Source organism: Phyllobates terribilis, unplaced genomic scaffold, assembly GCF_046119375.1.
Source record: "Phyllobates terribilis strain yellow unplaced genomic scaffold, ASM4611937v1 Scaffold_8__6_contigs__length_399053987, whole genome shotgun sequence".
NCBI classification, from domain to species: Eukaryota; Metazoa; Chordata; class Amphibia; order Anura; family Dendrobatidae; genus Phyllobates; species Phyllobates terribilis.
In genome coordinates, this window is record NW_027362768.1 from 56,196,479 (window position 1) to 56,221,265 (window position 24,787).

At 45.2% G+C, this 24,787-nt stretch overlaps 1 protein-coding gene across 3 annotated transcripts in view; it reads left to right on the forward strand.

Moving 5' to 3' along the window:
- HMCN1 (hemicentin 1) overlaps positions 1 to 24,787 on the forward strand; it is a 924,522-nt gene that overhangs the window by 415,802 nt on the left and 483,933 nt on the right. For all 3 annotated transcript variants that reach the window (XM_073642974.1, XM_073642975.1, XM_073642976.1), the window contains exons 37-39: positions 2,886 to 2,987; positions 3,881 to 4,063; positions 4,943 to 5,094. In XM_073642974.1, coding sequence (XP_073499075.1) covers positions 2,886 to 2,987; positions 3,881 to 4,063; positions 4,943 to 5,094 — 437 coding nt within the window. The remainder of the gene's footprint in view (positions 1 to 2,885; positions 2,988 to 3,880; positions 4,064 to 4,942; positions 5,095 to 24,787) is intronic.

A 24,787-nucleotide genomic window follows, 5' to 3' on the forward strand; every position in this document is an offset into this window, starting at 1 on the left:
ATGGTCCCCTCACCCCCCAATCTTGGTATGCATGGTCCCCTCACCCCCCAATAATGATATGTGTGGTACCCCCCAATCCTGGTATTCATAGTCCCCTGACCCCCCAATCCTGTTATGTGTGGTACCCATCACCCCTCAATCCTGGTATGCATGGTCCCCTCACCCCCCAATAATGGTATGTGTGGTACTCCTCATCCTGGTATGCATGGTCCCCTCACCCCCCAATCCTGGTATGTGTAATACCCCCTCACCCCCCAATCCTGGTATGCCTGGTCCCCTCACCCTCCAATCCTGGTATGCATGATCCCCTCACCCTACAATCCTGGTATGCATGGTCCCCTCATCCCTTTCACACTGTACACACATACAAAAAAATAAACAGTTATACTGACCTTTCTTCTCTGTGCTCCAGCGCTGCTGTGTCCTGTTCTGCTGGAGGCCGGGGAAGGAGTGCTTCGCCGGAGCACCACGCTGTCCGGCGCCATTTTGCTGAAGACACACTGCAAATGTGTCTTCAGTAAAATGGTGCCGGATAGCGCTGTGTGCATGCGCCGATCCGACGCCTCATTCCTGCCCCGGTCTCCGGCAAAGGGAGGCGCTACGGCAACTCTCCTCCCGGTCAGGTAAGTATTTAAGTATGGCACCGGAGATCGCGGTATGCTTTCAGTGCCTATGCATACCGCGACCTCCGGCGCCATACACTCCTCTTACCTATAACGGCTGGATGCCTGCTTCTGTCTAGAGCCAGACAGCACGTCACGCATGCGCCGTCTATTGAGGCTTCAGACAGAGACACGCTTGCAGCGTTATATTATAGATATGTATGTATATGTGTGTGTATATATATATATATATACAAATACAGTACAGACCAAAAGTTTGGACACACCTTCTCATTTAAAGATTTTTCTGTATATTCATGACTATGAAAATTGTACATTCACACTGAAGGCATCAAAACTATGAATTAACACATGTGGAATTATATACTTAACAAAAAAGTGTGAAACAACTGAAAATATGTCTTATATTCTAGGTTCTTCAAAGTAGCCACCTTTTGCTTTGATGACTGCTTTCCACACTCTTGGCATTCTCTTGATGAGCTTCAAGAGGTAGTCACCGGAAATGGTTTTCACTTCACAGGTGTGCCCTGTAAGGTTTAATAAGTTGGATTTCTTGCCTTATAAATGAGGTTGGGACCATCAGTTGTGTTGTGCAGAAGTCTGGTGGATACACAGCTGATAGTCCTACTGAATAGACCGTTAGCTGCTTTTTTCTTGCCATAATACAAATTCTAAGTAAAGAAAAACGAGTGGCCATCATTACTTTAAGAAATGAAGGTCAGTCAGTCTGAAAAATTAGGAAAACTTTGAAAGTGTCCCCAAGTGCAGTTGCAGAAACCATCAAGCGCTACAAAGAAACTGGCTCACATGAGGACCGCCCCAGGAAAGGAAGACCAAGAGTCACCTCTGCTTCTGAGGATAAGTTTATCCGAGTCACCAGCCTCCGAAATCGCAGGTTAACAGCAGCTCAGATTAGAGACCAGGTCAATGCCACACAGAGTTCTAGCAGCAGACACATCTCTTCAACAACTGTTAAGAGGAGACTTTGTGCAGCAGGCCTTCATGGTAAAATAGCTGCTAGGAAACCACTGCTAAGGACAGGCAATAAGCAGAAGAGACTTGTTTGGGCTAAACACAAGGAATGGACATTAGACCAGTGGAAATCTGTGCTTTGGTCTGATGAGTCCAAATTTGAGATCTTTGGTTCCAACCTCCGTGTCTTTGTGCGATGCAGAAAAGGTGAACGGATGGACTCTACATGCCTGGTTCCCACCGTGAGGCATGGAGGAGGAGGTGTGATGGTGTGGGGGTGCTTTGCTGGTGACACTGTTGGGGATTTATTCAAAATTGAAGGCATACTGAACCAGCATGGCTACCACAGCATCTTGCAGTGGCATGCTATTCCATCCAGTTTGCGTTTAGTTGGACCATCATTTATTTTTCAACAGGACAATGACCCCAAACACACCTCCAGGCTGTGTAAGGGCTATTTGACCAAGAAGGAGACTGATGGGGTGCTACGCCAGATGACCTGGCCTCCACAGTCACCAGACCTGAACCCAATCGAGATGGTTTGGGGTGAGCTGGACCGCAGAGTGAAGGCAAAAGGGCCAACAAGTGTTAAGCATCTCTGGGAACTCCTTCAAGATTGTTGGAAGACCATTTCCGGTGACTACCTCTTGAAGCTCATCCTCATCAAGAGAATGCCAAGAGTGTGCAAAGCAGTCATCAAAGCAAAAGGTGGCTACTTTGAAGAACCTAGAATATAAGACATATTTTCAGTAGTTTCACACTTTTTTTGTTAAGTATATAAGTCCACATGTGCTAATTCATAGTTTTGATGCCTTCAGTATGAATGTACAATTTTCATAGTCATGAAGATTCAGAAAAATCTTTAAATGAGAAGGTGTGTCCAAACTTTTGGTCTGTACTATATATATATATATATATATATATATATATATATATATATATATATATATATATATATATATATATATATATATATATATATACATACATACATACATACATACATACATACATACATACATACATACATACATACATACATACATACATACATACATACATACATACATACATACATACATACATACATACATACGGAAGTGTAGTCTAGAGGCGCAGAGGAAGAGTTCAGGAAATCAACTATGGCAAATGGGTTTGAGGGGCTATAGGGGAGCTAAAAAATAAAGGGGGTTATGAACATTACAGGGATGGGCAGGTAGATTTTTTTTATTTTTGTGAACAGAAATCATGTTTCATGTATACATTCCTTGTGAGTATTTTATTTTGCAGAACCACCAAAAATAGAGAATTCTGGGGAAGTTATCTATGAAACTATAATTGCTAATCAACCTGTGAGTCTTGAATGTAAGGCTTCTGGGAAACCTAATCCAGGTAAGTTATTACTATTAGATACCTAAAAAGATACCCAGCACTCAGACATATGACAAATAATAAGTGCCTAAATGAATTAAAAAGATAAGGATGAGTTCAAACTGCCTCTTTATCCCACTTTCCCTCTCCCCATCCCCATTTGCTGCAACTCTTTTCTTCAAGGATTTGAATGACCTCTTAAATTTACATCTAGCAATAAAAGCAGCCTGTATGTAGATTTTTTACATTCTGATCAAAACTATTCTATATATTTACAATGAAACTATCAGAACTAGCCACTGCAGCTAAGTTAAAACATTTGTCCTATCTGGAACATTTATAGCAAATTCACACGCTATGCCCAATATGTCTGATAGACCCATATGTAGCTACAGAAGAGGGCCCATTATGCATCGCCAGGAATGAAGACGTGGCACAGCATGCTTTGGCTCTCTCCATTCATTTGTAAAAGAGTACTGAAATTGCTGAGCATGCTTGCTCTCCAAGTTCTGGAACTTCCATAGAAGTGAAGAGAGGTAGGCATGCATGGTGCGGTCCTGTTCTCAAAATAGATTTGGATAGGAACAGTACAACCCATATCTTTGACATTTATAGCCTATCTTGTAGATATGACATTAATGTCCAAGAAGGGAAAAACCCTACAAGTACTTTTCCGAGTTGATCGTTATATGAGTCGCTATGAGAGTCCTCTGATGTTTCATACCTGGCAATCAGTATTGATATATTTGTAGGTAGTGTGGACAACTCCCTAAATAAATCTATGATTTATGTGTACATATAGATAAGATCAACCCCATGAATTCCAAACATTATACAACTAAGCTGAAAATGAATGGTTTGTGTAGAGATTATTAAAAAAAGATGCTATTTTTTTGCTTTGTATGATATTAAAGTTGTCACCTGGTTAAAGGATAACCAGCCTATCATAGTCACCGACGAGCCATCAGTTATCATGGCAGACAGAGGGCAAATACTACAGATACCAAGGGCACAACCATTTGATGCTGGAGTTTACAGATGTCTAGCAAGCAGCATAGCAGGATCAGCGGATCTGACATATGTGCTGCAGATACATGGTAAGTATGTCTCACATTAGTCATAGCTGGGGGTTCATATATAAACTGATGCTGAAGTAAAGCACTTTGGCCCTGATTCATCAACACCAGCGATTTGCACACTGGTCTATATGAGGCGGTGGTGGAGTCAGACGCTTCTGATTGATTAAGAGGCGAACATCTCTTAATGAATCAGGTGCATCTGACAAGTGGTGTGTCTCTCCCTGTACCTCACCACAAATCTTACTCTAGTCAGTGACTAGAGTAAGGCTTCTGGCATGAAGCACGCCACACCATGTCACGAATTAGATGAGCAGTGACGTCACATCCCCATCCAGCCCCAGCTCTATTTGTTTTGGCAGAGCGAGGCAAATTTGGCATGAAAACGCCAAAAGCGGCAATGTTTTTTAATCAACTTCAAGTTGAGCAAAAATTTTGCCACTGTTCAAAATTTTGACCCCATTTTTCTGTCGCAAAAGCTTTTATAACCCAGGGGCCTTGGGCTTTATCTGGAGCTCCTGGTCCTAAAGTAAAATTTCACTTTAAAACCATGAAAATATCTGAATATTTTAATATAGATTGAACAGAGTATTGTTGTTATTATTTATATAGGGTCATTGATTTCATGGTGCTGTACATAAGGAGTATCATGATGCACAAATTGATTCATCCAGCTGTGGGAGTATTTTGTAATAATGCAAGGATTCAGAGTATTTCCCATTTTCCACTGTTGTACTACAGAGTAATAGGTCGGTAATAGGTTAGTAGGTCGACAGGGTAAAATTCCTTGTAGGCAGTATGGAATATTTCAGCAGCAGATGCATTTTATGAATACATCCATTGTTAATAACTGGGTGTAATTATCATATTATTCACCAGCATAGCTATATTTATTTACAGTTCCACCATTCATTTTTGGGTCTGATGAACATATGAGTGTGATCATCAACAATCCTGTGAGACTAGAATGTGAAGCTACTGGTTTTCCAACACCCGGTTTAACATGGCTAAAAGATGGCAGACCCGTCTCCAGTTTCAGTGGTGGAATTCAGGTACGTAATTACATTCTACAGTCTCTGTCTGTCTATCTGTTTATCCATCTATCCATCTATCTATCTATAAAAAAACAAAAACAAAAGTTGCACAAAAAATTGTAGCAGGAGGTGCTGAGCCACCCAGGTACATACCAGACCTATGAGTATCCAGAAAAAATGGAGGCAGCACACAGAGAATGAAAAATATCTAATTTATTAGTGTTAGAACCCTCCTGTTTGTTTTTTCCATCCTGTGTTTTGCGGTCACGTGACCATCTGCCTTTATATTCCAGCTCCGCCCTTTGGCTGTGCTGGACTTCAGTGTTTGACTGTTTCTCTAGCCAGGTGCTTCTGTGCCTTTCTCTGTCAGTTCGCTTGGTCCTTCTGGGACCTCTAGTACCTTTTTGTCAGTTTGTCTTTTTGTGTTCTGCAACAACTTCTTTGTTTAGGAGGTGTCCGATTTTTGTCCCAGTCCTTAGTTCTTTTAGGGACCCCTCCTTTTATGCTATAGGTCTCCGTTCAGACTAGCCGAGGACTAAGGTGGGTCTGTTCGCTAGGAACAGGCAGCCCGCTACATCATAGGGATTCAGCTTAGTCTTAATGTAGGGATAGCTTTCCTCTATCTTTCCTTAGTTCATGTTGTAGATCATAACAGTAACTCCAGCCCAAAAAACTAAAAGGAAAGAAATTCGGGGATCAGTATGGTTTCCATCCAGGATTTAGCTCAATGTCTGCAGGGATTGTCTCTGAAGGTGGCTGAGCTTCAGCAACACGTGAGTAGCTGTCCTGGAGCGCATTTTGTCGAACCCAAGGTAGGACTGCCTGATGTTTTTTATGGTAAACAGCAAGATTTTTTTTCCTTCAAAAATGCTTGTTTGTTATATTTTCATTTGAGACCAAGGTCCTCTGGGAATGAATCACAGCGCATTGGTTTTATTATGTCACTTTTGCACAATGAACCACAGGGGTGGGCCTTTTCTCTCCAACCTAATGATCCGTGTTTAAGGTCTGCTGAAAGAATCTTTTTCTGCTATGGTGCTATTATATGACGATCCTGATCGAATCTCATCTGCTGTAGCAGAACTCAGGCGTTTGAATCAGGGGTCAGATGATGTTGAAAATTTTTGCACACACTTCAGGAGATGGGCCTCAGAAGTAAAATGGAATGATCATGCGCTGAAATGTTTATTTCTTGCTGGCCTGAGTGAAAGGGTTAAGGATCTGCTAATTGCATTCCCTGCACCTGAGACTCTGCAGGATGCGATGCAATTAGCTGTTTGTGTGGACAGGAGTCTGAAGTGCAGGCCGAGTGAGGTAAAGACTCCTGTAATGTCAGTTCCTAGTCCCCAGAAAATCTGCTCATATGGTGGAGAACCGATGGAGGTTGGGGTGATGTCACTCCGCTCTCAGGAAAGAGACCGGAGGTTCACCGAGGGATTGTGTCTTTATTGTGGTAAAGCTGACCATTTGATTAAGTATTGTGAGCTTTGTTTAAGTAAAGAAAAAAAAAAGTCTGTTACGCCCCTATTGTTACGGATCCGGGTGGTGGAACCTCTGTGCTGCGGTGCAAGGAGGGACCCAGAGGGGCGTAACTAGGTATCAACTCGGACCGACCAGGGTCGTACAGCGGCTTAATCGACTCCGTGACCAGGGAGGGACCGAGCAGAGGGACCAGGTGCTACTCTGGGGACGACCTTGTAAGAGAGCAGGTGACTCCCACGGGTCAGATGGCAAGGACTGACCGGTACAGCAGATGAGCACGGCAAGCAGGCTGACGGGTGGTCCGGACAGACGGACTGACAGACACGGCTGGTAACAAGCAGGAGCCTCCAGGTAGGCTGACAGGTAGGCACGGCAGGTAACAGGCAGGAGCCTCTAGGTAGGCAGTCAGGCAGGCTCGGCAAGTGACGGGCAGGAGCCTCTAGGTAGGCTGTCAGGCAGGCACAGCAAGTGATGGGCAGGAGCCTCTAGGTAGGCTGTCAGGTGGTCACGGCAAGTGACTGGCAGGAGCCTCTAGGTAGGCTGTCAGGCAGGCGCGGCTAGTGACGGGCAGGAGCCTCTAGGTAGGCTGTCAGGTAGTCAAGGCAAGTGACGGACAGGAGCCTCTAGGTAACAGGCAAGTTCTCCAAGTAGGCAGGCTAGCCTAGCCCATAGACAGACTGGCGAGCTGACCGTAGGCAGACCATCCGGCTGGAGAGTGTCCTTGGCTGGCGGAGACAGGTAGCAGGTGAAGACTCCGGATAAGCGGACTGGCCAAGCCCATAGACAGACTGGCAGGCAGAGCTGTAAGCAGACTGTCGGGCTGGACGTATAGTCAGGAGTAGACTGGCAGACTAGGCTCGTAGACAGGCAGGCAAAGGGACCTGAGGGTTGAAGCAGAGATTAATACACAAGGCTACAACCTTGCACGGGCACCTCCATATTGGAGGAGGTGCCTTTTATAGGGGAAGTCCTCCGGCCATTGGCCGGGGACTTTTTAGGACGAAGCGCACGGCCCCTTTAAGAGGGAGGAAGCGAGCGTGCGTGCGCCCTAAGCACAGAGCCGGGGATGCTGCGTGCACCAGCAGCAGCTGCAGGGAGGCCAGAAGACGCCGGAGCAGGACCGCGGCGGTAAGGGGGACAGCGTCTCTGCCGGGCAGGAGGCAGAGACGCCGATGCTACACCTATAGGTTGTTTACTCTCTGCAGGAGTATTTCTTTCTGGGAGTACTACTTTGCAGGGAGATTTGATTGAATTTCAGGTATTTGTGGATTGTGGTTCAACACTTAATGTGATTGATAAAGGGTTTTTGGAAAACCTTAAATTGAAATCCAATCCTTTGTCATCTCCTATTTCTGTGATTGCAATTGATAACACTCCCTTGAAATGTATTACTCACAAGGTTGCTGCATTTCCCCTCACTATCAATGGAGTTCACCAAGATATTTTGGACTTGGTTGTTTTAGATAATTTACCCTCTCCGGTTGTTCTAGGATTGCCTTTGTTAAAACTGCACAATCCTTTACTGGACTGGTCTACTAATGTGCTTAAGTCTTGGAGTCCGAAGTGCTATGATAAATGTTGTAATGGCCGCATTGCAGCTGTGGAAAAAGTGGAATTACCTGTACCTATTCAAGATTTTTGGAGGGTTTTTTCGGAGGAGGAGTCGCAAGTTTTACCTCCTCATAGGGATTATGATTGCACCATTGAGTTTGTTCCGGGAGCTACTCTTCCCAAGAGTCGCTTGTTTAATCTGACTATCCCTGAAAGAAAGGCCTTGGAGGAATACATACAGACTAGCCTGGCTGCTGGTCACATTAGACCTTCTAAGTCGCCTGTGGCAGTTGGATTTTTCTTTGTTACAAAAAAAGGATGGGGGTTTACATCCATGTCTGGATTTTCGTGAAATTAATAAGATTACCGTACGCAATTCATACCCATTGCCATTAATTCCTGACTTGTTTAACCAGTTAGTGGGGGCCAAGTGGTTCTCTAAAATTGATCTCCGGGGGGCATACAATTTGTTACAAGTGAAGGAGGGTGATGAATGGAAAACTGCTTTTAACACTCCGGTAGGTCATTTTGAGAATCTGGTGATGCCTTTTGGTCTTACCAATGCACCTGAATTTTTTCAGAACCTTATTAATGACATCCTGAGACCTTTGATTGGTAAGAATGTGGTTGTGTATTTGGATGACATTTTGATTTATTCACCAGATCTAGAGTCCTATTGGCAGAGTGTACGTGAAGTTTTGCAGTTATTGAGTGATAATTCACTCTTTGCTAAGCTGGAGAAATGTAAGTTTGCTGTGCAGAAAATTTGTTTTTTGGGCTACATTGTCTCCAGCGAGGGATTTGAGATGGACCCGGTGAAGGTTCAGGCTGTGCAGGAATGGCCTAGGCCTATTGGTTTGAAATCTATACAGAGATTTTTGGGTTTTGCCAATTATTACAGGAAATTCATTAAGAATTTTTCTGTAATTGTTAAACCTCTAACCGATCTCACCAGGAAAGGTGCGAATACGGCCCAGTGGACTACTGAGGCCATTGAAGCGTTTGAGTATCTCAAAGAGAGGTTCAGTTCTTCCCCTATCCTTATGCAGCCTGATGAGACCAAGTCTTTTTTGTCGAGGTCGATGCTTCATTTGTGGGGTCGGAGCAGTTTTGTCTCAGGAGAACAAGGGTGGAGTACATCCGTGTGCCTTCTTTTTGAAAAAATTTTTGGAAACCGAACTGAATGATGATGTTGGAAATGGGGAGTTGCTGGCTATTGAACTCGCGTTTGAACATTGGCGTCATTTTTTGGAAGGAGCTAGATTTCCTATTCAGGTTTTCACAGATCATAAGAATTTGATCTATCTGGATGCTGCCAAGCGCTTGAATGCCCGTCAAGCTAGGTGGGCACTTTTTTTTTCTCGGTTTCATTTTTCTGTTACCTATATCCCTGGTACTAAGAATGCTAAAGCCGATGCTTTATCTCGCAGCTTCTCTCCTATGGTCGGTGCCGAGGAGGAGAGCTTTTTACAGAAAGGAGTTGTGGTGGCGGCATTGGACTCCGTTTTGGAGAATGGGATTCTGAAAGCTCAAGATGATGCTCCATCTAACAGTCCCCATGGGAGGTTGTTCGTGCCTAGAGCCTTTAGGAGAGATTTGTTTGTGGAGTGTCATGAGTTTCGGTTGGCAGGTCATCCAGGAATTTCGGAGACTAAAAGACTTATCAGTTGCAGTTTTTGGTGGCCGGGATGGCAGAGGGAGGTCATCAAGTGTGTGCATCAGTGTATTGTGTGTGCTAGGTCAAAGACTTCACATACTCCTGCTGCGGGGTTTCTTTGCCCTCTGGAGGTTCCTAGTGCACCTTGGACGCATCTCACAATGGATTTTATTACTGATCTTCCGGTGTTCGAGGGTTTTACTGTGATCTGGGTGGTCGTGGACCGTTTTAATAAGATGTGTCATTTGGTTCCATTCATTAAGTTGCCCTGCGCCAAGACACTCGCTAAGGTGTTTGTTAAGGAGATTGTCAAGCTCCATGGCTTTTCCATGGATATTGTAACTGATAGAGGACCTCAGTTTGTGGCTCGCTTTTGGCGTGCTTTTTGTGACAGGTTGGGAGTCCATTTGTCATTTTCGTCTGGTTATCATCCTGAGTCTAATGGACAGACTGAAAGAAAGAACCAGGAAGTTGAACAGTTTTTGCGTTGTTTTGTGGCGGACAATCAAGAGGTGTGGTCTGAGTTTCTGCCTCTCGCAGAATTTGCTCTTAACAATCATACATCCTCCTCTGCTGGGTGTTCTCTTTTTTTTTTGTTGCACTGGGAGACATCCGTCTTTTGGTTCGTTCTCCAAATTGGGGTCGGCGGTGCTGGAAGGGGAGAATTTTTCCGGTGATTTGGAGAGAGTTTGGACTAATGTACGTTGTAACCATCAAGAGACTAACAAGAAGTCCAAGAAGTATTTTGACAGGAAACGTAAGGAGGTTTTGTTTACTGTGGGTGACATGGTTTGGTTGTCCTCGAAGAACCTGCGGTTGAGGATTCCCTCTAAAAAACTGTGTCAAAAGTTTGTGGGTCCATTTAAAGTGCTTCAGGTTGTTAATCCGTCTACTGTTAGGTTGGATGTCCCTACTTCCTGGAAGATTAATCCTGTGCTTCATGTTTCCTTGTTGAAAAAGGCTGATGTATCTGATAGGGATGCCACTGTCACAGTTCCTCCTGTGGTGGAAGACGGCGAATATGACATTTCTCGTATCTTGAATTCTAGATGGCATAGAGGGAGATTACAGTATCTCGTCTCCTGGAAGGGTTTCGGTCCCGAAGACAACTCCTGGGTAAGGACGGATGTTGTCTCTGCTCCTACGCTTGTTAAAGCTTTCCACAAGAGGTTTCTGGATAGGCCTGGGCCTGGAGGATCTGGAGGATCCTCATAAAAGAGGGGGTACTGTTAGAACCCTCCTGTTTGTTTTTTCCATCTTGTGTTTTGCAGTCACGTGACCATCTGCCTTTATATTCCAGCTCCGCCCATTTGGCTGTGCTGGACTTCAGTGTTTGACTGTTTCTCCAGCCAGGTGCTTCTGTGCATTTCTCTGCCAGTTCACTTGGTCCTTCTGGGACCTCTAGTACCAATTTTGTCAGTTTGTTTTTTTGTTCTGAACAAGTTCTCTGTTTAGGAGGTGTCTCATTTTTGTCCCAGTCCTTAGTTCTTTAAGGGACCCCTCCCTTTATGCTATAGGTCTACGTTCAAACTAGCCGAGGACTAAGGCAGGTCTGTTCGCTAGGAACAGGCAGCCCGCTACATTGTAGGGATTCAGCTTAGTCTTACTGTAGGGATAGCTTTCCCCTATTTTCCTTAGTTAATGTTGCAGATCATAACAATTAGCCCATGTGGCTGTGGCAACGTTTCGGTCCAATACTGTGGACCTTTCTCAAGCTTGAGAAAGGTCCACAATATTGGACCGAAATGTTGCCATAGCCACATGGGCTAATAAATTAGATATTTTTTCATTCTTTGTGTTCTGCCTCCATTTTTTCTGGATATCTATCTATCTATATATCCCATATCTATCTATCTATCTATCTATCTATCTATCTATCTATCTATCTATCTATTTATGTAGACTAACCAAAGAAGCCAAATATACCCATTTATAATAATTTGTGCTAAACGTTAAGATAATACCTTACAGTTATTTGTGTTTACATTTAAAATTTGCCATACATTTGTCATGTTTTACCAGGTTTAAATTGTGCTGTTCTCCTGAATCTGGCATTGTTTATTTTTTCTTTCTACACCTCTCCGTTCTTGAATATAAATCTGTTTTTTGTATGGTATGGTCCTCAAGAAAACTCTCGTACAGAAGAGTTGAGGGCCATATAGGGAAGACAGGCCCAAAAAAACAAAAGAAAATCTATGTCAGATTCAGGAGAATGGCAGAATTACAACAGGTAAAAAAAAATACATATTTAAGGCAAGTGACAGGTCCAATTTAATACTATGTGAAAATATAGATTCTTTCAGACTGGAATTCTCAGTCAGAAAAATAAAATAAATATACGGCATGGGCTCAGAATGGTTAAATCTGTAAATATTTCAACTAAAACCTAACCCCTTATGGAGGACTTGTCACAATATTTTTCAAGTTGAATTGGATCTGATCCCTCTGTACCAGTCTATCATTGTAAGTTCGTTTACTGTAAGTGATATCTGTATTTGGTATGTACCCCTTCTTATGAACAGCACCATGGAATCAATGGCGCTATATAAATAAATGATAATAATGTGATGGCTCCAGTGCAGAATAAAAGTTTTTTATTTTTATTTCGCCTCTATTGCAGAGATATTAGCAATCAAAGTATTTGGCACTTAATGAGTTAATTTTTGTTAAGCCTAAGTGGATGTAATCAGATAGTTTTCAGTGGGCGTGTACCTCTTTCCCCTATTTATTGTTGCCCAATTATAAGCAGGCAGCAACGCAGCAGAAAGAGGGTCCAAATGCCTTGATTGCTAACATCTCCACAACAGAGAGGTGAAATAAAAATGAAAAAAAAAAATCTCACCTATCCTCCAAAAAAAATAAAATAAATAAATATACACATATATACATGCAGTTGGGAAAATAAGTATTTGATACTCTGCCGATTGTGCACGTTTTCCCACCTACAAAGAATGAAGAGGTCTGTAATATTTATCATAGGTACACTTCAACTGTGAGAGACAGAATCTTGAAAAAAAATACAGAAAATCACATTGTATGATTTTTACCTAATTAATTTGCATTGTATTTGATACAATAGAAAAACAGAACTTAATATTTGGTACAGAAACCTATGTTTTCAATTACAGAGGTCAGACGTTTCCTGTAGTTCTTGACCAAGTTTGCACACATTTCAGCAGGGATTTTAGCCCAGTCTTCCATACCGATCTTCTCCAGATCTTTCAGATTTCGGGGCTGTTGCTGAGCAATATTGAGTCTCAGCTTCCTCCAAAGATTTTCTATTGGGTTCAGGTCTGGAGACTGGCTAGGCCACGCCAGGCCCTTGAAATGCTTCTTACGGAGCCACTCCTTAGTTACCCTGGCTGTGTGTTTTGGGTCATTGTCATTCTGGAAGACCCAGCCATGATCCACCTTCAATGCTCTTAATTAGGGAAAGAGGTTGTTGACCAAAATCTTGAGCTACATGACCCCGTCCATCCTCCTTTCAATACGGTGCAGTCATCCTGTCCCCTTTGCAGAAAAGCACCCCCAAGGTATGACGTTTCCCCCACCATGCTTTATGGTTGGGAAGATGTTCTTGTGGCTGTACTCATCCTTTTTCTTCCTCCAAACACGGCGAGGGGAGTTGATACCAAAACGTTTTATTTTGGTCTCATCTGACCACATGACCTTCTTCCATGCCTCCTCTGGTTCATCCAGATGGTCATTAGCAAACTTCAAATGGGCCTGGACATATGCTTGTGTGAGCAGGGTGATCTTGCATGCCCTGCAGGATTTTAATCCATGACGGCATAGTGTGTTACTAATGGTAATGTTTGAGACTGGGTTCCCAGCTTTCTTAAGGTCATTGACCAGGTCCTCCCAGGTAGTTCTGGACTGATTTCTGAACATTCTTAGAATTATATTTACCCCAAGAGGGGAGACCTGCATGGAGCCACAGACCGAGGAAGATTGACAGTCATCTTGTGTTTCTTCCATTTTCTAATAATTGTACCAACAGTTATTGCCTTCTGACAAATCTGCTTGCTAATTGTCCTGTAGCCCATTCCAGCCTTGTGCTAGTCTACAATTTTTTTGTCCCTGGTGTCCTTAGACAGCGCTTTGGTCTAGGCTATGTGTTACGCTCGCGCCCGGACTGAATGGCGTGAGCGTGATTAGTGATCCCACTGTACCATGAACAGAGGAGTGCCTGGAGGGGCGTAACTAAGTATCAACCTGATCTGACCAAGGTCCCACGGCGGCTCAGTCGACTCCGTGAACCAAGGAAGAACCGAGCAGAGGGACCAGGTGCTACTCCAGGTCAGACCCCGGTCACAGCTGTTGACCCACACCGGGGAATGCAGGAACAGGCAGGTTAGACTGGCATGTAGACAGGTGGGTACTGGCAAACACGGTTGGTATGCAGACCGGTGAATATTGACAGGCACAGCTGGTATGCAGACAGGTGGGCACTGGCAGGCACGGCTGGCGTGCAGACAGGTGGGCACAGGCAGGCACGACTGACATGCAAAGAGGTGGGTACTGGCAGGTAGAAACGCAGGCAGGATAGGGACCTGTACAGACTGGGACACAGGAACAGAGCCGCAGGTGCAGTAGACGATGCAGAGCAGAGCAAAACCCGTAGATGCAGTAGACAAGCTGAGCAGAGCAAAACCCGCAGATGCGGTAGACAAGCTGAGCAGAGCAAAACCCGCAGATGCGGTAGACAAGCTGAGCAGAGCAAAACCCGCAGATGCGGTAGACAAGCTGAGAAGAGCAAAACCCGCAGATGCGGTAGACAAGCAAAGCAGAGTAAAACCTGCAGATGCGGTAGACAAGCAGAGCAGAGCAAAACCCACAGATGCGGTAGACAAGCTGAGCAGAGCAAAACCCGCAGATGCGGTAGACAAGCTGAGCAGGGCAAAACCCGCAGATGTGGTAGACAAGCTGAGCAGAGCAAAACCCGCAGATGCGGTAGACAAGCAGAGCAGAGCAAAACCCGCAGATGCGGTAGACAAGCAGAGCAGAGCAAAGCCCGCAGATGCGGTAGACAAGCTGAGCAGAGCAAAACCCGCAGATGCGGTAGACAAGCTGAGCAGAGCAAAACCCGCAGATGCGGTAGACAAGCTGAGCAGGGCAAAACCCGCAGATGTGGTAGACAAGCAGAGCAGAGCAAAACCCGCAGATGCGGTAGACAAGCAGAGCAGAGCAAAACCCGCAGATGCGGTAGAACAAGCAGAGCAGAGCAAAACCGCAGGTGCGGCAAACAAGCGAACCGCCGGAGCAGTGAACAAGCAGAGCAGAGAGTGAAGGCAAACAGGACAGGGCTCTGTTCACATGGAACAGACTGGAAAATACAGGAAGATGGTTAAAACACAGGAGGTAGATATGGAGGCAGGGAAAGGGGACAAGCAGAACCAGATACACACAAGGTACTTACAATGAAGTAGCGAGTGGACACAAAACTCACAAACAGAAGTACAGAGACAACGAGTTGGAGTTAGGTGCAAGTTCAGACACTGCAGGCAAAGGGAAGGTACGGACATAGAGAGAAACAAGTAACGGGCTGGGACTCTGTTCAGACAGGAACTGAACCAGGAATAAGCTACAGGAACGAGCCTGGGAACTCAGCCCCCAGTGTGGCGGAAACAGACTAGAAGTCAGAGATACAGGTAGCGGCCCTGGGTACTCGGCCCCCAGGGTGGCAGAAACAGACTAGAAGTCACATGTACAGGAAAAGGCCCTGGATACTCAGCCCCCAGGGTGGCAGACAGACTAGAGTCAGGACAGGACCTGGCACCTCAGTTGAAAAAGACAAACTGAGTGAAAGTGTTGCTCAGGCACCTCCTACTGGGTGGAGGGGGTTTAAGTATCCAGTGACTCACAGCAATAGGCTGGGGACGCATTAGGACTGTGCACACGGTAGCTATAAGAAACAAGCAGAGAGCCGCGCCGACGCCCTAAGCAATAAGACAAGAGACATGGATACAGCAGGAACTGAAACAAAGAGTACAGCATGGACTGACAGGTAAGATTGCGGTCTTGCATGGTGGGAGGTGGTGCACCATGCAAGCATGCCGCCAGGAATGTTACACTATAGTGTCTTTTATATAGGTAGTGAGTTTAAACAGGTGCAATTAATACAATTAATGAGTGTAGAGTTGGAGGGCTTCTTAGTTTTTCTTTAACAGGTCTGTGAGAGCCAGAATTCTTGCTGGTTGGTAGGTGATCAAACACTTATTTCGTGCAATAAAAGTTAATTTAATTATTTAAAAATCATATAGTGTGATTATGTGGATTTTTTTAGATTCTGTCTCTCACAGGTGAAGTATACCTACGATAAAAATTACAGATTTCTCCATTCTTTGTAGATGGGAAAACTTGCAAAAACGTCTGTGTATCAAATACTTATTTTCAGCATTGTATGTACAGTACAGACCAAAAGTTTGGACACACCTTCTCATTTAAAGATTTTTCTGTATTTTCATGACTTTGAAAATTGTACATTCACACCGAAGGCATCAAAACTATGAATTAACACATGTGGAATTATATACTTAACAAAAAAGTGTGAAACAACTGAAAATATGTCTTATATTCTAGGTTCTTCAAAGTAGCCACCTTTTGCTTTGATGACTGCTTTGCACACTCTTGGCATTCTCTTGATGAGATTCAAGAGGTAGTCACCGGAAATGGTCTTCCAACAATCTTGAAGGAGTTCCCAGAGATGCTTAGCACTTGTTGGCCCTTTTGCCTTCACTCTGCGGTCCAGCTCACCCCAAACCATCTCGATTGGGTTCAGGTCTGGTGACTGTGGAGGCCAGGTCATCTGGCGTAGCACCCCATCACTCTCCTTCTTGGTCAAATAGACCTTACACAGCCTGGAGGTGTGTTTGGGGTCATTGTCCTGTTTAAAAATAAATGATGGTCCAGCTAAACGCAAACCGGATGGAATAGCATGCCGCTGAAAGATGCTGTAGTAGCCATGCTGGTTCAGTATGCCTTCAATTTTGAATAAATCCCCAACAGTGTTACCAGCAAAGCCCCCCCACACCATCACACCTCCTCCTCCATGCTTCATGGTGGGAACCAGGCATGTAGAGTCCATCCATTCATCTTTTCTGCGTCGCACAAAGACACGGTGGTTGAAACCAAAGATCTCAAATTTGGACTCATCAGACTAAAGCACAGATTTCCACAGGTCTAATGTCCATTCCTTGTGTTCTTTAGCCCAAACTTGTCTCTTCTGCTTGTTGCCTGTCCTTAGCAGTGGTTTCTTAGCAGCTATTTTACCATGAAGGCCTGCTGCACAAAGTCTCCTCTTAACAGTTGTTGAAGAGATGTGTCTGCTGCTAGAACTCTGTGTGGCATTGACCTGGTCTCTAATCTGAGCTGCTGTTAACCTGCGATTTCGGAGGCTGGTGACTCAGAGAAACTTATCCTCAGAAACAGAGGTGACTCTTGGTCTTCCTTTCCTGGGGCGGTCCTCATGTGAGCCAGTTTCTTTGTAGCGCTTGATGGCTTTTGCAACTGCACTTGGGGACACATTCAAAGTTTGCCCAATTTTTCAGACTGACTGACCTTCATTTGTTAAAGTAATGATGGCCACTCGTTTTTCTTTACTTAGAATTTGTATTATGGAAAGAAAAAAGCAGCTAACAGTCTATTCAGTAGGACTATAAGCTGTGTATCCACCTGTCTTCTGCACAACACAACTGATGGTCCCAACCCCATTTATAAGGCAAGAAATCCCACTTATTAAACCTTACAGGGCACACCTGTGAAGTGAAAACCATTTCCGGTGATTACCTCTTGAAGCTCATCAAGAGAATGCCAAGAGTGTGAAAAGCTGTCATCAAAGCAAAAGGTGGCTACTTTGAAGAACCTAGAATATAAGACATATTTTCAGCTGTTTCACACTTTTTTGTTAAATATATAATTCCACATGTGTTAATTCATAGTTTTGATGCCTTCAGTGTGAATGTACAATTTTCAAAGTCATGAAAATACAGAAAAATCTCTAAACGAGAAGGTGTGTCCAAACTTTTGGTCTGTACTGTATATATATATATATATATATATATATATATATATATATATATATATATATATATATATATATATATATATATATATATATATATATATATATATATATACATATATACATATACAGCTCTGGCAAAAATTAAGAGACCACTGCAAAATTTTCATATTCTCCAATTTTTCTATTTATAGGTATATTTTTAAGTAAAATGTACATTGTTGTTTTATTCTATAAATTACTGCCATGTCTCCGAAATTCAAAGCTAAAAATTTTGTATGTTCATTGCAGCAAATGAGAAATAGTCAAAATAATAAAAAAGAAACAGTGCTTTCAGAACTCAAATAATGCAAAAAAAACAAGTTCTTATTCACTTAGAAACAACAATACTTATGTTTCGGGAAGAGTTCAGAAATCCATATTTGGTGGAATAACCATGATTTTTAATCACAGCTTTCATGTGTCTAGGCTGCATTCCACCAGTCTTTCACACTGTTTTTGGGTGACTTTATGCCACTCCTGGTACAAAAATGTAAGCAGTTCTACTTTGTTTGATGGCTTGTGACTATCCATCTTCCTCTTGATTACATTCCAGAGGTTTCCAATGGGGTTCAGGTCTGGAGATTGGGTCGGCCATGACAGGGTCTTGATGTGGTGCTCCTTCATCCACACATTCATTGACCTAGCTGTGTGGCATGGGGCATTGTCCTGCTGGAATAAACAGTTCTCAGAGTTGGGGAACATTGCCTGAGCAGAAGGAAGCAAGTGTTTTTCAAGGATAACCTTGTATGCGGCTTGAATCATACGTCCTTTACAAAGATTAACCTGCCCAATTCCAGCCTTGCTGAAGCATCTCCAGATCATCACCAATCCTCCACCAAATTTCACAGTGGGTGCAAGACACTGTGGCTTGTATGCCTCGCCATGTCTCCGTCTAACCATTAGATGACCAGGTGTTGGGCAAAGCTGAAAATTAGACTCATCAGAGAAGATTACCTTACTCCAGTCCTCTATGGTCCAATCCTTATGGTATTTGGCAAACTTCAGCCTGGCTCTCCTTTGATTCTCATTGATGAAAGGCTTTTTTCTAGCTTTACATGACTTGAGGCCTGCCTCTAGGAGCCTGTTACGAACTGTTCTTGCCGTGCACTTCAACCCAGCTGCCATTTGCCATTCCTTTTGTAGGTCACTTGATGTCATCCTGCGGTTGCTGAGTGACATTAGAATAAGATGCCGGTCATCTCGGTCAGTGGAGAGTCGCTTTCGCCCTCTGCCGGTCTGTAGCTTTGTTATCCCCAATGTCTGCTGCTTGACCTTGTTGTAATGGACTGCCGTCTTCTACATTTTAAGGATGGAGGCAACATGATGCTCACTGTATCACTCTGCTAGTATAGCCAGAATTGAGCCCTTCTTTTCCTCACTCAAGACTTTTCTTTTCAACTCCTTTGGCATGGTTAGAAGTTATTTTTTCATTCAAATTACTTTTGGGCTATTCCTAGCACTTGTTTTGCCATCCAGCTTGTCCTATTGGAAGAGGATTGTGAAGACCACAGCAGTGTTTTTTATACTTTCCGTCGTTACATAAGATTCGGTTCGGGTGATTACCTAATCAGAAGCTCATTAAGTAGAATGAGATGTACTTTGGTTGGAATTCAACTGACACTGGAATGGAATGGCTGTCAGACATGTAGCTGGTGATTTTTAGAAAACTGTGTAGTGGTCTCTTAATTTTTGCCAGAGCTGTATATATGTGTATATATACACATTATATATATATATATATATATATATATATATATATATGTATATGTATATGTATATGTATATGTATATGTATATGTATATGTATATGTATATGTATATGTATATGTATATGTATATGTGTGTGTGTGTGTGTGTGTGTGTGTGTGTGTGTGTGTATATATATATATATGTGTATATATATACACAGTTGTGCTCAAAAGTTTACATACCCCAGCAAAGTTTTTCCTTTCTTGGCCTTGTTTCAGAGAATATGAATGATAACAAAAAAACTTTTTCTCCACTCATGGTTATTGGTTGGGTAAAGCCATTTATTGTCAAACTACGGTGTTTTCTCTTTTTAAATCTTAATGACAACCAAAAATATCCAAATGACCCTGATCAAAAGTTCACATACCCCAGTTCTTAATGCCGTGTATTGCCCCCTCTAACATCAATGACAGCTTGATGTCTTTTGTGGTGGCTGTGGATGAGGTTCTTTATTTTCTCAGATGGTAAAGCTGCCCATTGTTCTTGGCAAAAAGCCTCCAGTTTCTGTAAATTTCTGAGCTATCCAGCATGAACTGCGCACTTGAGATCTCCCCAGAGTGTCTCAATGATATTGCGGTCAGGAGATTGAGATGGCCACTTCAGAACCTGCACTTTGTTCTGCTGTAGCCAACGACAGGTCGACTTGGCCTTGTGTTTTGGATCCTTGTCATGTTGGAAAGTCCAAGTATGTCCCATGCGTAGCTTCTGGTCTGATGAGTGCAAATTTGCCTCCAGTATTTGCTGATAACGTGCTGCACTCATCTTTCCTTCAACTTTTGCCAAGTTTCCTGTGTCTTTGTAGCTGTAGCTCACACATCCCCAAAACATCAGCAATCCACCTCTGTGCTTTACTGTAGGAATGGTGTTCCTTTCATCATAGGCCTTGTTGACCTCTCTCCAAATGTAACGTTTATGGTTGTGGCCAAAATGTTCAATTTTGGTCTCATCACTCCAAATTACCTTGTTCCAGATGTTTTGAGGCTTGTCTCTGTGCTGTTTGGTGTATTGTAGGCGAGATACTTTGTGGCATTTGTGCACTAATGGCTTTCTTCTGGCGACTCGACCATTGAGCCCATTTTTCTTCAAGTGCCTCCTTATTGTGCATCTTGAAACAGCCACACCGCTAGTTTTCAGAGAGTCCTGAATTTCAGCTGATGTTATTTGTGGGTATTTCTTTGCATCCCAAACAATTTTCCTGGCAGTTGTGGCCGAAATCTTTGTTGGTCTACCTGACCGTGGTTTGGTTTTTACAGAACACCTGATTTTCCATTTGTTAATCACAGTTTGAACGCTGCTGACTGGCATCATCAATTCCTTGGATATTTTTTTGTATCCCTTTCCTGTGTTATACAGGTCAGCTACCTTTTCCCATAGATCCGTTGACAATTCTTTTGCTTTCCCCACTCACAATCCAGAAACGTCAATGGCTGGATGAAAGATGCAAGAGTCTGTCTGGATCCCAGAAACTCACTCAGCTTTTTTGCACGGCCAGGCCTGGGGCACCTGGAAGGTGAAGGGCACCGTTAGGACGGCGGCGCCCTGGGCTACCTGGCCTTGCGGCCAGGCCGGAGGCTCCGCGGAGGTAGGGGGCGCTGTTGGTGATGCGACGCCCGGAAATTCTAGGCCCTGCGACCAGGCTGGTGTTACTTCCTGTTTTGCCACGCTCGGGGTCGGTGCGCATGGCGTCACAGGGGTCGCGGCGGCGGCTTCCGGTTGGGGCCTAGTCTGCGTCGGTGACATGGCGTTTTCGGGCACAGCAGGGGGACTTTCGGGCTCTGCGACGGGGAGCTGGGGCAGGTAAGCGGTGTCCCGGTTTGGGGTATAGACGTCCCCTTTACCTGCCTCCATGCGTTCGGCTCCCTTCTCGGCGCCGTCTCCTTGGGTCCTCCCGCGCCATCCTCAGAGGCGGTCTGTGTCCTCATCTTGGCTGGCGTGCTCCGGGTCTTGGTTTGCTGGGCCATCTCTCGGCTCCACTCCGCCAATGTCTCTCGCTGTACCCGGGCCATCCTCCGTGCGAGGCCCTCCAGGGCAGTCTGTGCACACTCCCGGTCTTGGGGGAGCTGTGCAAGGACCTCCACTAGGCCTAGTGGGGTCGTGGTTTCCAGCAGGCTCCTGACCAACGGGTCGGTGCTGCTCTGCTCTTCTTCCAGCAGGCTCCTGGCCAGCGGGCCGGTGCTGCTCTGCTCTCTCGCCATCTCCGGGTGAGCTTCTCTGCTACTCTTCTCCAGGCTTCCTGCCTCCGGGTGCGCTCGCTCCAGACTGCTCCAGGCGGCACCCATCTTCGTTCTTTTCTTTCGTCTCCTCCCACTTCGAGGGCGGTCCCGGGGCCACTGGGTGACTGTCAGCTCCAGGGGCGGTTCTTTCACGCTGACAGACACCTCTAGCATCACAGTCTCTGTTGGTGGGGGCGGTTTCCACTTTTGGCGCCATTTTCGGTCCTGGCCCACGATGGGAGGTGGCCTCTCACCACCCTCTGGCACGCCCATAATGGCGTCCGCTCTGACAAGGCGGGAAACCTTTGGAAATGGCGGGAATCGCTTCCCAGTGGCGGGAAACTCTGCAGATGGCGGGAAAAAGTTGTTAATGGCGGACAACCGGCGGGAATCGACTGGTGATGGGGTCCGATGGCGGGGACCCTCCGGAACCGGCAGGAGACTTCTTCTTGAGGTAAACTTGCACTTTCCTTCAGGCACGCAGTACCCGGGTGTTGCGGGCACGTAATCCTGCCGACTACGCCAAAGTTGACGCGCCCCCTGGGCCATATTCTTTAGGGGGAATATCCGGAGCCGGATCAGATGGGGGTTGTAGTCTTCCGAGTGGCTGTGACCCGGTCCGTGCCCAGGGTGTCAAACTCAGTTGTATGTGGCAGTCCTACAGATGTTACTAAGTTCTTAATGTCGACTACGCCACCCGTTGTATTGCGGTCACTGTGGCCGCCGCTGCAGCAGGGTCCGCTGAGGCTGGTGGTGTAGGTGCAGCTTTGGTGATATAACCCCCAACGGGTGGGGTATAGCCTCAGGGGGATCAGGTGCAGAGGATGGGAGTTGTGGTGAAGCAGTGTAGACGGCAATCAGAGACAGAGTCGGGTTATGCAGTTTAGGATGTTTACTCACTGCTGATGTTCCGGTCACTCTAGCTTCGAGTGACCTCCCGAGCCGTGCTGCGTCCACCAGGTTCTGGATCCAGCCAACCCCCAAATAAGTCCGGAGCGTGACCCTGAGCTCTCCTTCTGTCCTTTCTCTGGCCGTCCCCACTATTGATCCACCCAGGTCCAGCTCCCTCGGGCCTTCTGTTGGGAGACCCTTGGCCTTGGGCTCCCTGACCCTCCTCGTGGTATGCCTTCGTGGTGGATGTGGTGGGTGACCGTGGCAAACGCTGCCCACGGTCTCCGGTCTCTGGCTGGGGAGTGTTTTTGCCCCCACCAGCTTGGGTTCCGGTACCCTGTGCCGACTCTTCACCCGGGGATTTAAGTTGGGTTCTTGGAGTCCTTTTCTTCTGTTTCCCCCTCTGGGTCTCTCTTTCTCCTCTCTCACTCTGGGTCTCTCTTCTCCTCCGCTCGCTGACTTTGTCTCTGCAACTGACCCTGTTCTTAGTTGGTGCCCACCTTATATACACCCTCTATGTGTGAGCTCAGGTGACCAGCACCCAATGAGCTCCTATCTTTACCCAGGCTGCTCCCCCTATCTGCCCCTACACTACTTGGGATGTACCACCCCCCTCCCACTCCAGCCAGGAACAGACTCGGTCGTACCTGCACATTTCTAAGTGGGAGTACCGTCGGTCTGCTCCTCGGAAATGGGATGTGTGTAGTGCATGCAGCCTACCGAGCTCAGTTTCACACTCCTTCCTTACCCGGGAGTGGAATATCACACCTCTGGGTTGAGGTGCAATACCCCTGTAGCAGCCGAATCCTCAGGGTGCTACACACACACACTGATTACAAGCAAACAGGTCACAGGTGAGGATGTTACCTTTAGTAGCCATTCAAACACATGTGTATTAAATTCTGTGCATGTTGTCAGGCCAAAATCACCAGGGTATGTGAACTTTTGATCACGGTCATTTGGATGTTTTTGGCTTCACCCAACCAATAACCATGAGTGGAGAAAAAGTTTTCTTGTTATCATTCATATTCTTTGAAACCAGGACAAGAAAGGAAAAATTCTGCTGGTGTATGTAAACTTTTGAGCACAACTGTATATATACATGTATATTATGTTCAGCAGAGTAAGAGTCATATCTCCCAACTTTTATAAACAGAGAGAAAGACAAATATCTTAACAAGTATACAGTGATTGTGCTTCTATTGAAGCTCCTTAGTGCTCTCACCCACAAAACCCCTTTAATGGCCATTACAGAGTTTGTATGGGGCCATCACATAGTATGATGGCCCCCACACAGTCTGACACCTCCACAGTTTCTCGCATAGCACCATTGTCCCCACAGCCCCCACTCAATATGACGGCCCCCAATCAGTATGATGCCACCATAGCTCCAATTCAGTATGATCACCACCCCCTCAATATGATACACCACAGCCCCCCCACCCCACACTGTATCATAGTCCCCACAGCCCCCTACACAGACACGATAGCCCCCCCATATGATGCTCCCACATTGCCTTACTAACTATGATGGCTCTCATAGTCCTCCACCCAGTATGATGGCTCCCATAGCCCTCATTCAGTATGGTGGCCCCCACTCAATATAAAGGCACCCAGTCAGTATGATGTTCCATTCCAAAATCAGTATGATGGTCCCTACAGCCCACCTCCCACTCAGTATGATGGCAACCACATCCCCACTCAGTATTATGGCCTCACTTAGTATGATGGGCCCCACTCAATATGATGGTACCCACAGCCCCCCACTCAGTATGATGGCCCCCACAGCCTACCCCCCCCACTCAGTATGATGACCCTCACAGTCCAGCCCAATGTTTATTCCCATGCATACATGTTATCATTTATTCATTACTGGTTTTTGGATTTTTTTTACCCTTAAAGTTGTTGTTTAGTCAAAAAGAAAAGTTCCCGAGGAGCTTGGAGCTGAAAAAAATAGTACCCACCTGGATCAATCGGAGGTCGGTACGTGGTCTGCGCTTACGCAGGAAGAGGAGAGACATCCCCTTTCTACCAGCAGTGGGCCCGCTGCTGCCTTTGATTGGCTTCAGTGTTCAGGTGATGTGAACACGCATCATAAAATGT